General features: G+C 42.8%; 1 protein-coding gene across 1 annotated transcript in view; it reads left to right on the top strand.

Annotated features, from left to right (window-relative positions):
- LOC121506940 (metabotropic glutamate receptor 7) overlaps nt 1-19,233 on the top strand; it is a 449,909-nt gene that overhangs the window by 246,315 nt on the left and 184,361 nt on the right. The window contains exon 5 of the mRNA XM_041783000.1: nt 8,937-9,074. Within this exon, the coding sequence (XP_041638934.1) occupies nt 8,937-9,074 (138 nt within the window). The remainder of the gene's footprint in view (nt 1-8,936; nt 9,075-19,233) is intronic.

Below are 19,233 nucleotides of genomic sequence, written 5' to 3'. Positions count from 1 at the left end.
CTTTGCAATAGTTAATGATATTAAAATGAATGGTATATGGATATTTGGAATGCTTAATGATGAGATCCAGAGTGCGTGAAAGTAGTCGTCAGTTATGGTTGGACAGTGGGAACATGTGTTGGTTTTGCTGAAGCCCATTCGGAAGAGTTTGTGAGTGGTGATGTGTGCTCTGTGGAGGACTTTGTACTGTATTAGTTGGAGTTTGGAGTTAACGGACATAGAGAAGGTATTGTTGCATATGGTTTGCCAGTTGAAATCTGTAGGGATGTTGCTGATGTCTGTGGTCCATTTGTCCATAGGGGTTGATGTTGTTAGGTCTGTGGATGTCAGGCTTTTATAAATCTGTACTGTCCTCGACATGCTGGCTGACTGTGCCAAACTTACAGGTGAAGCTGGGAGCATGAAGCATAGAGTGGAAGGCAGCAGGTCTGCTGCTGTGAAATGACAGTATGGTTTTTTCAGCTGTGCCACATTTCCTCCAATCAGAGAGGAGACCTTTTCACACCTTGTTGTGAAATGCTGCAAGGGCTACTGGGAAGTCGAGTCCCCGAGGCTTCTTGTTTCTTTGTTTAAGACTTCCCTCCAAATTCCAAAACAGGCGTCTGCAACGCTGGCTAGGCCTGAGTCTGTGTTCTCGTCTCACATTTTAATAATTGTTCAGCTTTTTTAGCTCTCTCCTGGTTAAACTTCATTCACCAGATGAAAATAAATGTGACCAACCTTCCTGTTATCTAAACTTTAGATACAGTTATTTTATACCCTACCTGAGCATGATTGCTCCCCTCTTCCTCCAGGTCTGCTTCAGTAACGAGGGTTGCCAACTTTTTCTTTGCCAGATAAATGAGGCAGTGTTTAGTTAGGAGCTCAGTCCCACAGTGGAGTATTTATGATGTGTGAATGTAGTCTATCAGAGAGTTTTACTCTCTCTTCCTCCCAAACCGAGCCCCTAAACTATGAAATTTACCACAGAGCTCCATCTGACAAAAACAAATGTGAAGGGATGTATTTTGGTTTGGAGACTTTGCCCCAGGGATGATGCTGCAGTCATTACAGGCTGACGCCCTGCTGCAGGATGAACGCATCTACTGGAGTCATGTAGGGTTTATTTTCCTTCAACAGGCACAAAAATACTTAAAAAAAGACACAGGGCCCTGAAACAACCCCGTTCAAGCATCACAACTCAAACACAAGCCAAGCGGCGGTGAAAGCGGCGTTCTCTCCTCCGAGGTTTGGCAGTGAGGAGGATTCAGAGGGATGAAGAGGAACGAGCAGGGATTCACCAGAAATAGCAGCCAGCATGTAACCTCTGCACACGCTCACAAAGAGCTCTGAGATGGAGAAGGTGGTGAGTGGGTTTATAATCACATAAGTCAATTAAGAGATTATCAGTTGCTATGACGATAAACAGATCGCAAAACAGGAAACGGGTCAAAGGCATGGGAAAAATACAAGCTTTGACAAATTAGATAAATGACTGAATTATGTTCAGTCTCAGACCAGATCAGAGTAAAACCCTTACAGAGAATCAGAATCAGAATCAAGGGCCGAGTACGTGTGGAAATATAAGGACTTAAAGTCCTAGACACAGAAAACTAAACTAGTATGCTCTTTAAAGTGTGAAATTTATTTCTCATGCAGTTCCTCTAGATTTTTGTAGACGAAGAAGATCCGTGGACTCATGTTGTATGTTGTTGTTCCCAGTAGCCCACCGTATTTGCTGTTATGATCTATTTTCCTAGATTATTATGAGCCTTATAGCAAAGTGTCGACCAACCTCTGACCTTTAGACAGACTCCTCCTTTGACCAATCAGGACCATTCTCTTTCTGCAGCCTACATTAGCCAGTGAGGGCCTGAGTTGAAGAAAAGTATGTGATGTCATCAGACCAAGCCATATAAGGACTGGAATGCTGCCAGTAACATAAACAGAGCCGACACAAAATATTGGCCTCCTTGGACGTTTAGAGCAGCATAAATATTCCCCCTTCTCCAGAACATTCTCTTTGTCTTTAAACCGTTTCTGTGTAGCTTTCTCTGGACGCTTCGGCTCATTGTCTGACTGGAAACGAAATCTTCTCTAAGCCGTATTTACCTTTTACCTTTACAAGCTTTCCACAGCATGCTGCTGCTGAGAAGCATCCCCATAGCATGATGCTGCTGAGGAGCATCCCCACAGCATGATGCTGCCACCAGCGTGCTCCACAGTGGGGATGGTGTGTTTGTGGTGATGTCAGTGTTTGGCGTCTTGTCTGATGGTCTCAAAGCTCCATTCTGGTCTCATCAGACCAAAGAACTTTCTTCCTCTTGACCATGGAGTCTCCCACAGTCCTTCTGGTGAACTCTAGTCCAGATTGAATCTGAGTTTTCTTCAACAGTGTCTTTCTTTTTGCCAGTCTCCCATAAAGCTCTGACTGGTGAAGAACCCGGCCAACAGTTGTTGTCTGCAGAGTCTCTCCCATCTCAGCTGCTGAAGCTTGGAACTCCTTCAGAGTAGTCATAGGTGTCTTTGTGTCCTCTCTCACTAGTCTTCTTCTTGCACGCCCACTCAGTGTGTGAGGACGGTCTGATCTAGGCAGATTTACACATGTGACATATTCCTTCATTTCTTCATGATGGATTTAACTGAACAATGGGGGATGTTCAGAGACTTGGAGATGTTTCTGTCTCCATCCCCTGACTTAAACTTTATTTATTTATTTTTTTCCTGAGGGTTCTTTTGTCTTTATGGTGTAATGGTAGCCAGGAATAGTGATTAACCAGTAACGTGACCTTCCAGACTCAGGTGTCTTTATTCTACAATCACTGAGACACATTCACTGACCTCAGCTGATAAAACCCAAGGGTCAAACACTTTCATAGTCACTGTAAAATAATAAAGTTAGCACATAATGCCTCTATACAGAGATTTGAGTTCAGGATGATTTCTCTGTTTCTCCACCACTTTTTAAAACTATGTTTAAGCTCAATATTCATACAAATAATTAACTGTATTTTATTTATTCCTCTATTGTTGTTCCAGTAACAGTGATAGTGACTATGGACTATGGACTGGATTTTATCTAGTGTCTCTTATCCATACAGACTAAGATGATGTGTGTATGTTGAGGCATTCAGGAGTAGCAGCCTCTTCACTGTAGGTATATAATCATGTTTTTTTTTTTTGTTTGTTTTTTTTTAACTCCTGGTCCTCTCCTTCTGCACAAACGTGTAAATCCTCCTTCTGTTCTCATCCCTGAACCTGGACTAGCTAAGGCTTCAGGCTTTGGTCCGGCTGAGTTTGTGGATAATTTTACAGGAAAGGGTTAAAGTTATTGTTTCATGAAGTAATTTTCTGTTTTATGGGATTGATTTGGTCATTTTTACCCATCATGGATAAAAAAACAAGTGGGCCACAATAAAAACCTTTTGATTCAGTCTATTATGCTGGTTTAAAAGAAATCTCCTTTAAAATCCCAGCAGCATGACAAAAACAATCAAGACACATCAGAACAAACCTGAGCAATCAAGTCTGTTTATTTTCCTGGTAGACGGCGTTTCCTCGTCCTCGCCATCATTCAGATCGTCAGAGTCGGAGCAGGAAATTGATTTATAAGTAGAGGAGTAATTTAATCTTTAGAAGAGCTCTTAATCACGTCCTCTTTATTCCTCTCTGTCACTGATACCGCTCAGACGCCCTTCACCGCCGCCGTGACGTCACCGACGCTCACATCTGAATATTTTCTGACGGGCTGAGATGAAGATCCTGACCTCTAGAAGATTCTCTGCATGCGGCCCAATGTCATCAGGGAGGAGCTGGAGGAGGAGGGGTATTAAAGAGGCAGAGGTGGGGTATAAAAGGGGAGGAGTATAAAAGTAGGGGGGGAAGGGTAATAAAGGGGAGGAGGAGGGGTATTAAAGAGAAAGAGAAAGAGGGGTATAAAAGAGGAGGAGGGGGTATAAAAGAGGAGGAAAAGGGGTATTAAAGAGGAAGAGATGGAAGGGTATAAATGAGGCGGAGGAAGGGTGTAAAAGAGGAGGAGGAGGGGTATAAAAAAGGAGGGGGTATTAGAGGGGAGGAGGAGGGGTATAAAAAAGGAGCAGGATGGATATTAAAGAGGAGGAGGAGGAGGAGGGGGAGTATGAAAAAGGAGGAGGAGGGGTATGCATAAGGGGGAGGAGGGGGTTTAAAATAGGAAGAGGAGTGGTATAAAAAAGGACGAGGGGGTACTAAAGAGGAGGAGGAGGGGGTATAAATGAGGAGGAAGAGGGGTATTAAAGAGGAGGAGGGGGTATGAATGAGGAGGAGGAGGGGTATAAAAGAAAAGGAGGAAGGGGTATTAAAGAGGAGGAGGAGGTATAAAAAGGAAAAGGAGGGGTATTAAAAGGAGGAGGAGGGGTATTCAGGATGATGGTGGTGATGGGGTTGAAGGCAGACATTAAAGAGGAGCAGAGAACAGAGGAGAGGAGAGAGGAGTGTTTTGCAGAGACAGAGCTCATTCCTTATTCTGTCTCAGTGATGTGATGGCGCTCTGATAGCCTTTTGCCCCGGGTGAATCTGGGAGGGGAGATACTGAGCCTCCTCCCGCCCAGGGCAAATTTTTAATCTGAGGGCATCTCAGAGGCGACAGCTTTTGTATCTGCTCCCATGATTCCTCTGTGCAGGAAAAGGGGAAGATAGTGTTATAGAAACCAAGAGTGAGGAATGTCCAGCTCCCTGCGCCCTTTACTGGAGATCATCCTCAATGTCAAATCAGTACAATCAAGGATTGATCATGATTTTAAATCAGGACTGAGATGATTCACCACTGACAGTAAAAACAGGAGTGTCCACATACAGCACACATATGGAGAACATTCAAACATGGAGCCTGACTGTCCCATCACACACCAGTCAATGACATCACTGTCCCGTCAGACACCAGTCAATGACATCACTGTCCCGTCAGACACCAGCCAATGACATCACTGTCCCGTCACACACCAGTCAATGACATCACTGTCCCGTCAGACACCAGTCAATGACATCACTGTCCCGTCAGACACCAGCCAATGACATCACTGTCCCGTCACACACCAGTCAATGACATCACTGTCCCGTCACACACCAGTCAATGACATCACTGTCCCATCACACACCAGTCACTGACATCACTGTCCCATCACACACCAGTCAATGACATCACTGTCCCATCACACACCAGTCACTGACATCACTGTCCCATCACACACCAATGGCTGACACCACTGACTGTCCCATCACACACCAAACACTGACATCACTGTCCCATCACACACCAGTCAATGACATCACTGTCCCATCACACACCAGTCACTGACATCACTGTCCCATCACACACCAATGGCTGACACCACTGACTGTCCCATCACACACCAGTCAATGACATCACTGTCCCATCACACACCAGTCACTGACATCACTGACTGTCCCATCACACACCAGTGACTGACATCACTGTCCCATCACACACCAGTCACTGACATCACTGTCCCATCACACACCAGTGACTGACATCACTGACTGTCCCATCACACAAACAAATCAATCCTCCAGCCGTTGTCTTCATCACTGATGCAGATTTTCTTCTTCAGAGGAACAAAGGGAGCTCAGATCCATCATGCTTGGCGGCCATGATGGTTCTCTTCATAAACTCTGACTGACTGTTCAGAGAGCAGGAGGGACAGCTGCTGCTGACGTCTTTTCAGGCCCTTTTTTCTTAAATCATCAATGAGGAAAGTAAACAGAACGATCTCAGCTGCTATTTCTCAGAAACATGCCATGAAAGCTTAAGCTTCTGATAATCTCACAGAGCCGAGGACTATTTAAATAATCCTAAATTTATACTCCAACATTTAAAGCCATCTTCGTGCGTCGAGGCTTTTCTCTGTGAGTTCTGCGGACGGTTCTCCTCAAAGCTACGGAGAACAAATGAAGAGACGTTAAACTGTGTCTGACTGAAGGGCAGATAATTCCTGAGGCATGTCCTCGCAGCCTTAAAGGAAGTCGAATTAGAAATGTCCTTGTAATTACTCCCTGGAAAAGGAGCATTAGTGCAACAGCATGCAGTGCATTCTGGGAGGAAAAGCAGGGATTCAACAATAATTGAACGTGGATGTAACCTGAAGGGCGAACACGGTGTTTGATCTTAATTTATAGGGATCCCTGATGGGACTTAGCCTACTTTACGGAGCACATAAAGTCAGATCTTCAGGCTGTGAGGAAGAAGGAGAATAAAAGACGCCCCCGTTATTGTTCTATAAACATACAGAGCAGAGCGTTTTATTCTCGTATGCCGCTGTAAAACTCAGCTCTTCCTGCTGTCGGGAGAACCTCCAGAGCCAGGCTCAGAGACGCCTCACATCTGCAGAAAGATCTTCATAAAACAGGAAAAACCCAGCTATTAGATATGCAGGTAGACCGGGAATAACAGGTGATCTTAGACCGGCTCTAGAGGGGACTCTGGCTGCATGTGGGCTCCAACTTAAGGCTCCATTCATGAACAGTTACAGGAAGTATCGTTTATCTTTGTTGGTCAGAGACAGTGACTTCCTGTGGTGGATTTAGGTGGACTTTCCTATCTAGATCCTGGTCCTGTGGTCTGGTTTCTCTCAGAGATGTGGAGCCTGTTCTGGGTCAGGGTTTTGGTGTTACTGTGGTGGATCTAGGTCAGGGGCATCAAACTAAAGGCCCGTAGTACAGTTAAACCGCTCGCAAGATTTTGTCATATTTTAACTCTAACTGGCGCACCAGTACGAGGTCTGCAGATTTCCTCCAGTATAAAAATGTCAACTAAACCTCGAAGATTAAAAATGTCCTTAAGACATCAAATTTAAAGTCAGGAGTAAAAACAGTGAGATTTTCATTTTGCATCTTACAATTACAACTTAAACTCAGGATTTAGAATTTTTTGGCCTTTTATCTCATATTGTGACCTTTTAAGTGATGATTTTGATTTTTCCCCTCATAATTTGGCCTTTTAAACTCACAATTTTTAATTTTTATCATCTTTTACAATTTAAATTCACAAATATTTGTTCTACCTCATATTTTGAGCTTTAAAACTCATGATTTTGAATTGTATCTCATATTTTGACCCTTTAAACTCACAACGTTTAATTTCAGATTCTCATATTTCACCTTTTAAATTCACAGCCATGAATTTTGTCTCATATTTTGATCTTTTATATTCATGATTTTGACTTTCAGTCTCATATTTCTGTCTTATATATTATTTTTTCTATTCTTTTTTTCTTTTAATTTTGTGTTTTGACCTTTTGAACTAATACATTTGCCTTTTTACTTCAGATTTTAAGCCTTTAAACTTTTCATTTTGACTTTTTTAAATCTGAAAATCATTTATCATCAGAGCTGAGTTGTTTTTTATTTCCCATAATTCATCACTGGTGAAAATGTGGGTAACAGTTTTTGTTTAAATGTTGATCCTGTTTGGCCCTCAGGTTAGACCTAAATCCAGACGCTGTTCCCCACTGGGACTGAGTTTGACACCCCTGATCTAGGTGGATTCTCCTCTCCAGACTCTGCTCCTGTGGTCTGGTCTGTCTCAGAGATGTATAGCCTCTTCTGGGTCAGGGTCTTGGTGTTACTGTGGTGGATCTAGGTGGATTCCCCTCTCCAGACTCTGTTCCTGTGGTCTGGTCTCTCTCAGAGATGTATAGCCTCTTCTGGGTCAGGGTCTTGGTGTTACTGTGGTGGATCTAGGTGGATTCCCCTCTCCAGACTCTGTTCCTGTGGTCTGGTCTGTCTCAGAGATGTAGAGCCTCTTCTGGGTCAGGGTCTTGGTGTTACTGTGGTGGATCTAGGTGGATTCCCCTCTCCAGACTCTGCTCCTGTGGTCTGGTCTGTCTCAGAGATGTAGAGCCTCTTCTGGGTCAGGGTCTTGGTGTTACTGTGGTGGATCTAGGTGGATTCCCCTCTCCAGACTCTGTTCCTGTGGTCTTGTCTGTCTCAGAGATGTAGAGCCTCTTCTGGGTCAGGGTCTTGGTGTTACTGTGGTGGATCTAGGTGGATTCTCCTCTCCAGGCTCCACTCTTGTGGTCTGGTCTGTCTCAGAGATGTAGAGCCTCTTCTGGGTCAGGGTCTTGGTGTTACTGTGGTGGATCTAGGTGGATTCTCCTCTCCAGACTCCGTTCCTGTGGTCTGGTCTCTCTCAGAGATGTGGAACCTGTTCTGGGTCAGGGTCTTGGTGACGGCGTGATGTAAAGAGTGTCAGACTGTTGTGACATGTTGAGTCACCACCGTGTCAGTGACAGCAGCGTGAGGCGTTCAGGGTCACAGACTGAGTCTGGCTGTGTTGGTGACAGTGATGTCTGCAGCTGTGGTGGTTTGTTTTTCAGCTCGCTCTCAGAAGTGACTTGGCCCGTCTCTCCTGGTCTGATTTAAAACTCAAACATTTAAACAAAGCCAGCACAGAGGCAAACTTCCTGTAATGATAGACAAAGCAGAGCAGAGTTTTCCTAAACCATCATCAGAAAGAGTTCAAATCTCCCAAACTGAGAACTGAACCAATTTAACAGACTGTCTGAGGGCTAATTATCTCATATTGTTCATTTTTATTCTACATCTCTTGGATGCGATTGGCTGTGTGATACTGGAGTTTGAGTTTTTCCTGAACATTCCTCCATGTTGGTAGATGGGACTGATGCTGCTGTTTATCTGTGCTAACAGACCTTACCTCCACATCCGTCTTTAATCAGCTGATGTTTACCTGTTATCATGTTGATGCTGACAGACTGAGAGGTAAACATGCTGATTCTAAATAAAGTCAGTGATTTAGAGCAGAGAGGCCGCCGTATTCATCATGTTGTTTGTTGTGTCTCTTCACAGCTGAATGCCGCCGTCTCGTTAGGCGAGACTGCTTTAAATCATAATGACCTGATCCGCCTGTGCCGTCTGACCCGGGTTTGTTTGTCGTCTTTCAGGGTTCGATGCCTACTTCACATCCAGGACTCTGGAGAACAACCGCAGGAACGTCTGGTTTGCCGAGTACTGGGAGGAGAACTTCAACTGTAAACTGATGAGTTCATCTAAGAAGGACGAGAGCAGCAGGAAGTGCACAGGTACGGGAAATAACCAGAGAATACTTAAGAAGTTACTAATATTATCGATCAAGTTTGCCCAGATATTCTGCGAACCGCTGCCCAATCTAAAAAACGGTTCAATGATGTAAGGAGAAGGGCCCAAAAAAAAAAGCTGTCAGAGCAAAGAAGGCACACACCAGGCTGTGCATCAGAGGCTACGATGTGCGTCACCGTGTGGACCACCTCACGGGACAGATGTAATCTGTTCCTGTGTCATGAATAGGAGTACAAAATTAAGTGACAATTACATTAAACACAGCAGCAGGCTAATCCAGGCATCATGCTTGTCATTCACCTGCATTCCTGCTCTGTCATCGCCAAATAGGAGAACCTTTGGTGATATATTCTCTCCCGGTATCTCCTCCTCATCCTCCTTGCAATAATGTACTCCATCTTTTTAGATCATGTTAGGAATAAAGATTAAAACAGAGAAATATGGGCAATCACAGGTAAATCCTTAAGACACTGACTGACTTACATTTATTCAGCGAGCGTCTCTCTCTTTTTTCTTTTCTTTTGAATTTCATGAGATGAGAGAAGCTGAATATATACTCTGTATCGGATGCCGTGGCTGTTTGTGGTTGGCTGAGAGATGTGAACTCGTTAGTTTTTATCACTCCCAGCTGCCATCAGGTTGAGTTTCAATTACGCGTGAAAAACATCTTTGATCTGACATCAGATGTGTCGGGACAATTTATATAGATACAAATGTATATGCTGGTTCAGATGTTTTCATTAAATAGGAGTTGCTGTGATTGTTTATTGCATTGAAATGTGCCTGACACTCTGGAAACCTGCCTGTGAGGTTTTGGTGACGTGTGCGCTCTGCGCGCCTGTCAGCCAAATTACCACTACACCGGGCGTGCTTCGCCTGCGCCGAGAATAGACCAGGTTGGAGCTGGCAGGCTTTCAGCGCACCTTTTTGCAGTGTTTTGGCACGAAATTGTCACCGCGCCAAGCTGAATCTGTCGACACCTCCCCCTGGTGCGCCGTCACACCCATCTCGGCGCAGCCCGGTCTACCAAATTGCCAAATTGGCTGCGCACAGTGGTGCGCCAGACGAAATTACCACTGCGCGGGGTGCGCCACGCTCCGCCACCCTGCGCCACCCTGCACTGTGCCACGAAATTAGAGCCCTTGGTGTCTGACTTTAGAGAATACCAAAGAGCTGGAGCATGTGCCATTATAACATCTTTACACAGAGACAGTGGGGCTGCTGCTGGAAACAGACACTCATTCTGAAGGCATTTATGACGAATCAGCATCTTCCTCCTGATGGTAATCAAAGTAAAACAGCGGTGATGTTTTAAAGGATGAGGAGGAGACCTGCTGAGATGAAGCTGTAGCTGCGTTTATGTTTGGGAGCTGTAAGAGCGAGGAGACGACATGACCAGTCGGCCCACTGTCATTGGTTGTTGAGGGTGTATTTTCAGAGGCAGTCTGACCTACAATCATAAATATCAACTGTGACCTGGTTCTAGGTCAGGGAGGCTCCGTCATTAGGGCAGCAGCAGCACTAAGGGCCCTTCACCCCAGTGCATGTTGGGTACATTGCAACCACAGGTGAGAGGCCACCGCTGGGCATTGGTAAACTGTTAAAATGTAAAAATGAGAGATTAGGATTCAGATGAAGTAACTTCCTGTTGGCAGAAGGAGGCGCTATGGCTAAATCAAATCTTTAAAGCATGAATGTGTGCAGACGAGGGCCTTTAGTGTTGGAACTGCAGAATTCTAAACAATGTTTAAAACCATGTTGTCCCTTTTTGGTCCCCATCACGGCCTCACCCCCGAGTTCTGGAGTTCGTCAGTTTTAATCCCTCCTAACTTATGGGTGTCAAACTTAAGGCCCGAGGGCCAAATCTGGCCCGTAGTAGTGTTCTACCCGGCCTGCAGGTTTAAATCATATTTTTGTTTTAACTAGCCCACCAGTATGAGGTCTGCAGATTTCCTTCATTATGAAAATGACAATTTCACCTCAATGATTTAAATGTTTCTTGTTAAGTGCTTAAAAAATGAAAAACTAAAGAGTAAAAATTTATCGGATAAAAAGTCAGGAATGTGGGGAAAATTAATTTGAGTTTTCATTTCATACTTTCAATATTGCATCTCAGAATCACGACTTCAACCCATGATTTTTATTTCATATCTTAACCTTTTCAATTCATAATTTTAACTTTTATCACCCAAGTTTACCTTTTGGATTCACAGTTTTAAATTTTGAGTCATATTTTGACATTTTTAACTAAATATTTCAAACATGTTTTTACCTTCCAGTTTCTAAGTTTCACTTTTAATCTCATATTTCTACCAGTTAGACTAAAAATGTACGATTTGAACTCATATTTTGACCTTTTAAACTCATTATTTTGACTTTCTATCTCATATATTTATTTTTAAAAACATTATTTTGACTTTTAATGATGTTTTTACCTTTTAACTCATTCATCTATTATTTTAATCTCAGAGTTTGAGCTCTTAAACTTTTCATTTTGACTTTTTTTATTTCAAACGTTTTTGTTTTCCATAATTTATGAAAATGAGGTTGACAGTTTAAGGTAAAATGTTGAGCCTGTTAGGCTCTCAGGTTAGACCTGAATCCAGAACTGGGATCCTGCTGTCACTAAGTTTGACACCCCTGTTTTAAAACTGAACAGGTGTAAATTAGAAAGAGTCCATTCTGATCCTGATAGACAGAAGAAGAGCTTCTTCCTCGCCCTGCTGATACCACAGACTAATGAACATCATCATCATCATCAACCATCGACTTTCTCAGAGCACGCTCAGAGTCTCTCCTCCTGCTGAACATCGCTGCGTTTGCAGAAGTTGAACAGGTGTGTGATCCCAGATCAATAAGAGAGCGATTAGTGAGGCGGTGTGACGGCGAGAACAGAGCTGAACTCTAATGAAGCCGTTCTATTAAGATTATTGATCCATGCTGCTGAAGAAGACAACAGCGTGTCTGTTTGACTCTCCTTTACATTTGTCTCGTCACGTTTCTGCATCTGTCTCTAATTTTACCATCGATCTCACTGAATAAATGTTTTTTTTCAGTCTTTCTGAAATTTCATGATGTATATCAGGGATTCTGACGTTTCACACTGAGATCATCTTTTTGAATGTTTTTGGTATTTTTGTCCTTTTTCTTGTTTTGTGTCTCTGTAGTTGACTTGAATGTCTCTGCTGTCATCTGACATTTTTAATAGTTGTAAAGCATCTGTTTAAAGCAGGGTTACATATGGGGGGGTCAAAAAGTCTATGCTGGGCTTTTATTTGAAGGACATTTCTCTTATGTCCTTCCTGTTGGCTGCAGCGGGTGCCCAGTCTTTGTCTGTGTCTTTCCTCTACATCTCTTTGTTTGGTTGTTTTTTTTATTTTTTAACGTTGTGATCCATCCTGACGTCCTCACTGGAAAAAAGCCACTCTAAAATAAGTAAAAAATAAAATCAAACAAGAGGTTTTATGCTTGTAATATGCAAAAAAAAAAAAAAAAAAAAACAATCTGCCAGTGGAACCAAGAGAAGATTCTCTTGATAAGATTTCTTGAAATACTGTAAGACATTTTATTCAAGCTTTGGCTTTATTTTACCAGTGTTGGGAAGTTCTTGTCTCATAATAAGCCTCTGATGCTCAAAAGTAGCATCTTTTGTTTTTAACCCCCAGATCATCTCCTTTGGTTAAAGTGTGTGTATCTCATTTAAAGTTTTATCAAAGTGACACTGTTCTCCATTTAAGCCCACCGTCTACTTAAAATAACATTAGAAACTTCACTGGAGACAAAATATTTTCAGTTAGCATGCCTGTCTTGTTTGAGGCAGTACTCTTTGTGCCATCATAAGCCATGGTTCTCCAGTCTGGTGTCATCTTGTTGAGCTGCAATAAAGTCATTTGTTCTCTCAATTCAAGTTAAGTCTAGTTCTTGAAACAAGATAATTCAGCTTTACAAATTACACAGCAGCTTAAAAACCTTATGCAATATCAAAAAAGCTTTTTTCATCTAAAATTTGTCACATAACTATGGCTGAACACTCTGCTAAAGAATCTGATTGTGTTTTTTTTTTTTGTTGTTGTTGTTTCTTTTTTTTTTTCTCCAGTATTGAGATTTGATGTGCGATTGTTATCAGGTACCTCATCTTGTGTATTTTTCAAAACAAATTCAAGCAATAAATCATATATATTACAACCTACACTGAGTCTAGCAGGATGTTTTGACCTTCCAGGAGGTGCACAGCTAGAAACCAACATATGGATAGATACATTTATGTCAATGTCTGTAGAATACAAAGCAGTAAATCCTCAGTAGCATTAATCTGAAAATAAGGGTGCAACAAGCTTTCAGCTATAAAGGAGGAGGCTGGAGTGGAGGAGGGGAAGCTTTAGTCTATAAAGGAGGAGGCTGGAGTGGAGGAGGTGAAGCTTTAGTCTATAAAGGAGGAGGCTGGAGTGGAGGAGGTGAAGCTTTAGTCTATAAAGGAGGAGGCTGGAGTGGAGGAGGTGAAGCTTTAGTCGATAAAGGAGGAGGCTGGAGTGGAGGAGGGGAAGCTTTAGTCTATAAAGGAGGAGGCTGGAGTGGAGGAGGGGAAGCTTTAGTCTATAAAGGAGGAGGCTGGAGTGGAGGAGGTGAAGCTTTAGTCTATAAAGGAGGAGGCTGGAGTGGAGGAGGTGAAGCTTTAGTCTATAAAGGAGGAGGCTGGAGTGGAGGAGGTGAAGCTTTAGTCTATAAAGGAGGAGGCTGGAGTGGAGGAGGGGAAGCTTTAGTCTATAAAGGAGGAGGCTGGAGTGGAGGAGGTGACGCTTTAGTCTATAAAGGAGGAGGCTGGAGTGGAGGAGGTGAAGCTTTAGTCGATAAAGGAGGAGGCTGGAGTGGAGGAGGGGAAGCTTTAGTCTATAAAGGAGGAGGCTGGAGTGGAGGAGGGGAAGCTTTAGTCGATAAAGGAGGAGGCTGGGGTGGAGGAGGTGGAGCTTTAGTCTATAAAGGAGGAGGCTGGAGTGGAGGAGGGGAAGCTTTAGTCGATAAAGGAGGAGGCTGGAGTGGAGGAGGGGAAGCTTTAGTCGATAAAGGAGGAGGCTGGGGTGGAGGAGGTGGAGCTTGAGTCTATCAAGGAGGAGGCTGGGGTGGAGGAGGTGGAGCTTGAGTCTATCAAGGAGGAGGCTGGGGTGGAGGAGGTGGAGCTTGAGTCTATCAAGGAGGAGGCTGGGGTGGAGGAGGTGGAGCTTTAGTCTATCAAGGAGGAGGCTGGGGTGGAGTAGGTGGAGCTTGAGTCTATAAAGGAGGAGGCTGGGGTGGAGGAGGTGGAGCTTTGCCAGCAGCAGCAGCGTGGCTCATTAATGCAAGCAGGGAGGCAGCTGGCTATCAGCCAATCACAGCAAGGGGTATGACTTGTGTGAACTAACACTAAGCTTCATCAATGTTAGAATGAACTCGGGCAGTACCATTAAAAAAATATATCTAATGTCATTTATTGTTACTCATACTGCAAATTTGATCTTATTAGCTTTATTGAATGGGGACTTCTGTTTTAATTTCACCCGTTTTAATTAAGAAAAACATACAGAAAACATGAAACAGACAATTTTTTAAACTTTTTTTTTTAAATGACAGCTGAATGTTTGCAGGATGTGCATAAAATCTCTGCTGCAAAAACAAAAAAAGTGCTAAACTGGTATTTTGACATATTTCAAGTATAAGCAATAATTCAATGTCTGTGATTTGTAAACTGCAGCATGCCATGTTGTGATTTAATCTCATTTGCGATTAATCACCCAGCCCTAATCAGAACAAGATATTTTCAATACACTTTCACTGATGAAGATATTCAATATGTACTGCCTAAGAACAAGTTCATGTAGCCTACTGAGATGTAACTCTTTAGGTGTTTTATGTCTTATTTTTAGTGGCTAAGATATTTTGAGTAGAATTTAGAAAAATCTACTTGGTAAGATTCTGAGTTTTTGCTGTGCTGGGTCTGAAGTTCAACCTTCTGTTCAGGCTCCAGTTCGTCTTTTTTAGGCTTTTTTTTTTTTTTTTTCAGCTGTTCTCCTTCGTTAAAAAAAATTTTGTGTGCCTCTTCTCTTTATTAAGCATCATGTTGAAGATTTTTTTTTTTAAACATTTGGGTTTTTTTTGTTTTTTTTTTTGGCTTTCTGAGTCACATCTTTGGATCTTCATCCTGCCTAATGATCCTGCAGCATCTTCATCATCTCAGTAACTTCCTGTTTTCCTCCCTTTGGCTCTCTTCTCTCTACACGTTATAATTTAAACCTCGGAGAGACGGGATCATCTCTGCCCCCCCCAGAACTAAACCCTCAATTACATAATGAACAGAGCGTCTTCTCCGTGATTGACTCGGTGTGAAACCTCAGAACAGCGGGAGGGAGACACAAAGAAACAGAAACTGGATCCTGTCAAAGCGCTCTAATGAGTCAGACAGGAGACAACGGGAGGATTAGCGGCTCTCTGAGGCTTTCTGTAAAATTAACAAAGAAAAGTCGGATTTATGGATGTTCACGTCGAAGGTTTTAGTTCAATCATCAGAGTTTTAGTCTCTGCACTGATTGGCTTTGGCTCTTAGGTCACTGTTTTAAATGTTTGTGGATGTTTCTGAGATTTTTGGCTCTTTTAAATTTGTTTTAGATCCTTTTGAAGCCAAATTCAGTCTCAGTAAATATTTGTCTCTTTTCAGTCATTTTACGTCCGTAAACTGTACACCACATTTTTGTGCAATTCTTTTTGGTGCTTTGTCATTTTTTTGCAATGTCTTGGGTTCCCTTCATATTTTTCTTTTACTTTTTTCTTTTTTTTTTTTTTTTTTTGGTAAATTAATGAGACATCATTTTGGGAAATCCTTTGCTTGTGATTTTTAGTGATTATTAGAGGTATTATCCTGTGGTGTTCGTACTTTTTTTGGTCCTATTTAGGCAGTTTGAATGATGTTTGGTTACCTTAAAGCTATTTGTGGTTTCCGTTTAGTCACTCTGTCTTCACAAATTTAAAAGTCATTCAGTGGTTTTCTTATATCTTTATAAATACACTATATTGCCAAAAGTATTGGCTCACCTGCCTTCACTCTCATATGAACTTCAGTGACATCCCATTCTTAATCCATAGGGTTTAATATGACGTGGGTCCACCCTCTGCAGCTATAACAGCTTCAACTCTTCTGGGAAGGCGTTCCACAAGGTTTAGGAGTGTGTTTATGGGAATTTTTGACCATTCTTCCAGAAGCACATTTGTGAGGTCACACACTGATGTTGGACCAGAAGGCCTGGCTCTCAGTCTCCGCTCTAATTCATCCCAAAGGTGTTCTGTGGGGTTGAGGTCAGGACTCTGTGCAGGCCAGTCAAGTTGATCCACACCAAACTCTCTCCTCCATGTCTTTATGGACCTTGCTTTGTGCACTGGTGCACAGTCATGTTGGAACAGGAAGGGGCCATCCCCAAACTGTTCCCACAAAGTTGGGAGCATGGAATTGTCCAGAATCTCTTGGTATGCTGAAGCATTCAGAGTTCCTTTGACTGGAACTAAGGGGCCAAGCCCAGCTCCTGAAAATTAAGCCCACAACATAATCCCCCCTCCACCAAACTTTACACTTGGCACAGTGCAGTCAGACAAGTACCGTTCTCCTGGCAGCCGCCAAACCCAGACTGGTCCATCAGATTGCCAGATGGAGAATCGCGATTTGTCACTCCAGAGAAGGCGTCTCCACTGCTCTAGAGTCCAGTGGCGGCGTGCTTTACACCACTGCATCGATGCTTTGCATTGACCTTGGTGATGTATGGCTTGGATGCAGCTGTTACCATAGAAACTCATTCATGAAGCTCTCTACCACTGTTCTTGAGCTAATCTGAAGGCCACATGAAGTTTGGAGGTCTGTAGCCATTGACTCTGCAGAAAGTTGGCCACCTCTGTGCACTATGACCTCAGCATCCTCTGACCCCGCTCCATCATTTTACGTGGCCTACACTTGGTGGCTGAGTTGCTGTCGTTCCCAATGGCTTCCACTTTGTTATAATACCACTGACAGATGACTGTGGAATATTTAGGAACCAGGAAATTTCACCACTGGACTTGTTGCACAGGTGGCATCCTATCACAGTACCACGCTGGAATTCACTGAGCTCCTGAGAGCGAGCCATTCTTTCACTAATGTTTGTAGAAACAGTCTGCATGCCTAGGTGATGATTTTATACACCTGTGGACATGGAAGTGACTGGAACACCTGATTTACATTATTGGATGGGTGAGTGAATACTTTTGGCAATATAGCGTATGTTTGTATTTACTCTCTCTCCCTACATCCTTGTTCTTGTAAGGTTCCAGTTCCAAAGCAGTACCTCTGTTGTTTTTGTGTTGCTTTATATTTCTTATTCTGGTGCTCAGGTTCCAGTTGATGGAATGTTCTAGAAACACAAAACCAACAAGTTTAAGTTAAAATGTCATTACCTTCCACAGAAATAAATTAACCCAATCAGCAGGTGGACCTGCTCTGTCACTAGACTGATCCATCTTCAAAGCTTTAAGCTGATTCGCTCATTCCTGGTGAGGGAATGACTGAACCAATCAGCATCATCTGAGGAGAAAGAGGCGGTAGCTACAGGTGTGGTTTGATTAAAGTGACTCCAGTTCTGTCAACAATGGCGGCCAGTGAAGAGATGATGGTGGATGCAGCTCCAGCAGCAGTTAGATCAGACTTGGAGAAGATTTCCTCACTAAAGAAGAGCAGAGAACCACGCTGAGAGTTTTACTCTCCTCCTCACCCACAGCAGAGCTTAATGAACCAGCGGGCTCCACTGGTGGTGAACAATCCTGGACATGGGAACAGCTGACTGGAGAGATCACGGTGGTGTAGGTTCCTCCTTGGTGGCGGTGCACAGCTGTCATGTCTTTGTTCACCTCTGAGTTTTGTTTTGTTAAACTCATCATGCTCTATAAAAGCCTTCTGAGTGGTTAAAGTCGTCCATGATGGATTCCCTTCCTCTTTTTTTGCCCTCGTCTCCTAAAGCAAAGATCTGATTTCTCAGCAGAGGATACTCGATGTTTAAAGCTCATTTAAAGATTCATACGGCTTTTTAAAGTTATTGACCCTAACCCTGGGTCGGGCAGAGCTTTGTGGTAGAACGGCTCTAACTCTTTAATGGTTTGTCCAGTTATCATGAATCTTGGTTCATGTCATCTAGCTCCCACTGAGCCACCAAAGCGGTCCAAAGCTGACTCACTGAGGGCTAAAAAACTAAAAACTTCAGCCTCAGGGCTGGAACTGACCAAAATGTCAGGTATCATCTAAAATCTGGAGGTTCTTCTTGGTCTGTGACGGTGGGCGTGGTCCACCATGTTTGCTTATGATGACGTGAATGCTTGATTGTTTTCTTTTTTTATTGTCAGCAGAAATAAATCAGCTAAAAGTGGTTTTATTTTAACTTCTGAATCCTGAAATGCTCATTGCTTAAAAGGTTACAACTAGAGCTGTTCAATTCATCGAAAATTAGATTAAATCACAATATGGCCTGCTGCAATTTTCAAATCAAATAAGGTGTAATATTCCTTTAAACTGACGTTTGTGTCAAAAGCAGTTTAACCCATAAGAGCTCACACCCATGTCTCCTCATAGCAAATCAATGGTGGGCATCGACAGACTCAGGAGAGCACGTACAACACAGAAATACACCTGCTCTGATGTCAAGGATAGGAAATGGTACTTCTGTGTCCTGCTGGGCTTTTGTGGTTATAATTTTATCGTCTCTTATTGGAAAATAACACAACATTAGTCAAATCAATTAGATTTAACAACCAAAATCATTTTCAGGGTTTTTTTGTCAACAGAAAAACCCGGTGAATGGCCCCTCCACAGTCATGGCTTATTGATGACATCAGTGCATGTGTGCTGGATCGTCTCTTTAACCCTTTTTCACCACTGTTTCTGTTCACTGATGCCACTTTTTCTCACTCTATGCCCATTTTTTCCTCTTTTAATTCACTTTTGAACCCCATTTTTTACTTCATCTCGCCAATTGTTGCAACTTTTTTCCACTTTATTCCCTTTTTGCCACTTTTTAACAGCTTTTCACCAATTTTCCGACCATTTTGGCACCTTTTTGCTTTTCTGTAACTCATTTTTCTCACTTTTCCCCATTTTTGCCAGTT

The sequence above is a fragment of the Cheilinus undulatus genome, linkage group 3 (genome assembly GCF_018320785.1).
Source record: "Cheilinus undulatus linkage group 3, ASM1832078v1, whole genome shotgun sequence".
NCBI lineage: Eukaryota > Metazoa > Chordata > Actinopteri > Labriformes > Labridae > Cheilinus > Cheilinus undulatus.
Note: the sequence above shows the minus strand (reverse complement) of the source record. Positions and strands in the feature narration are given on the sequence as shown.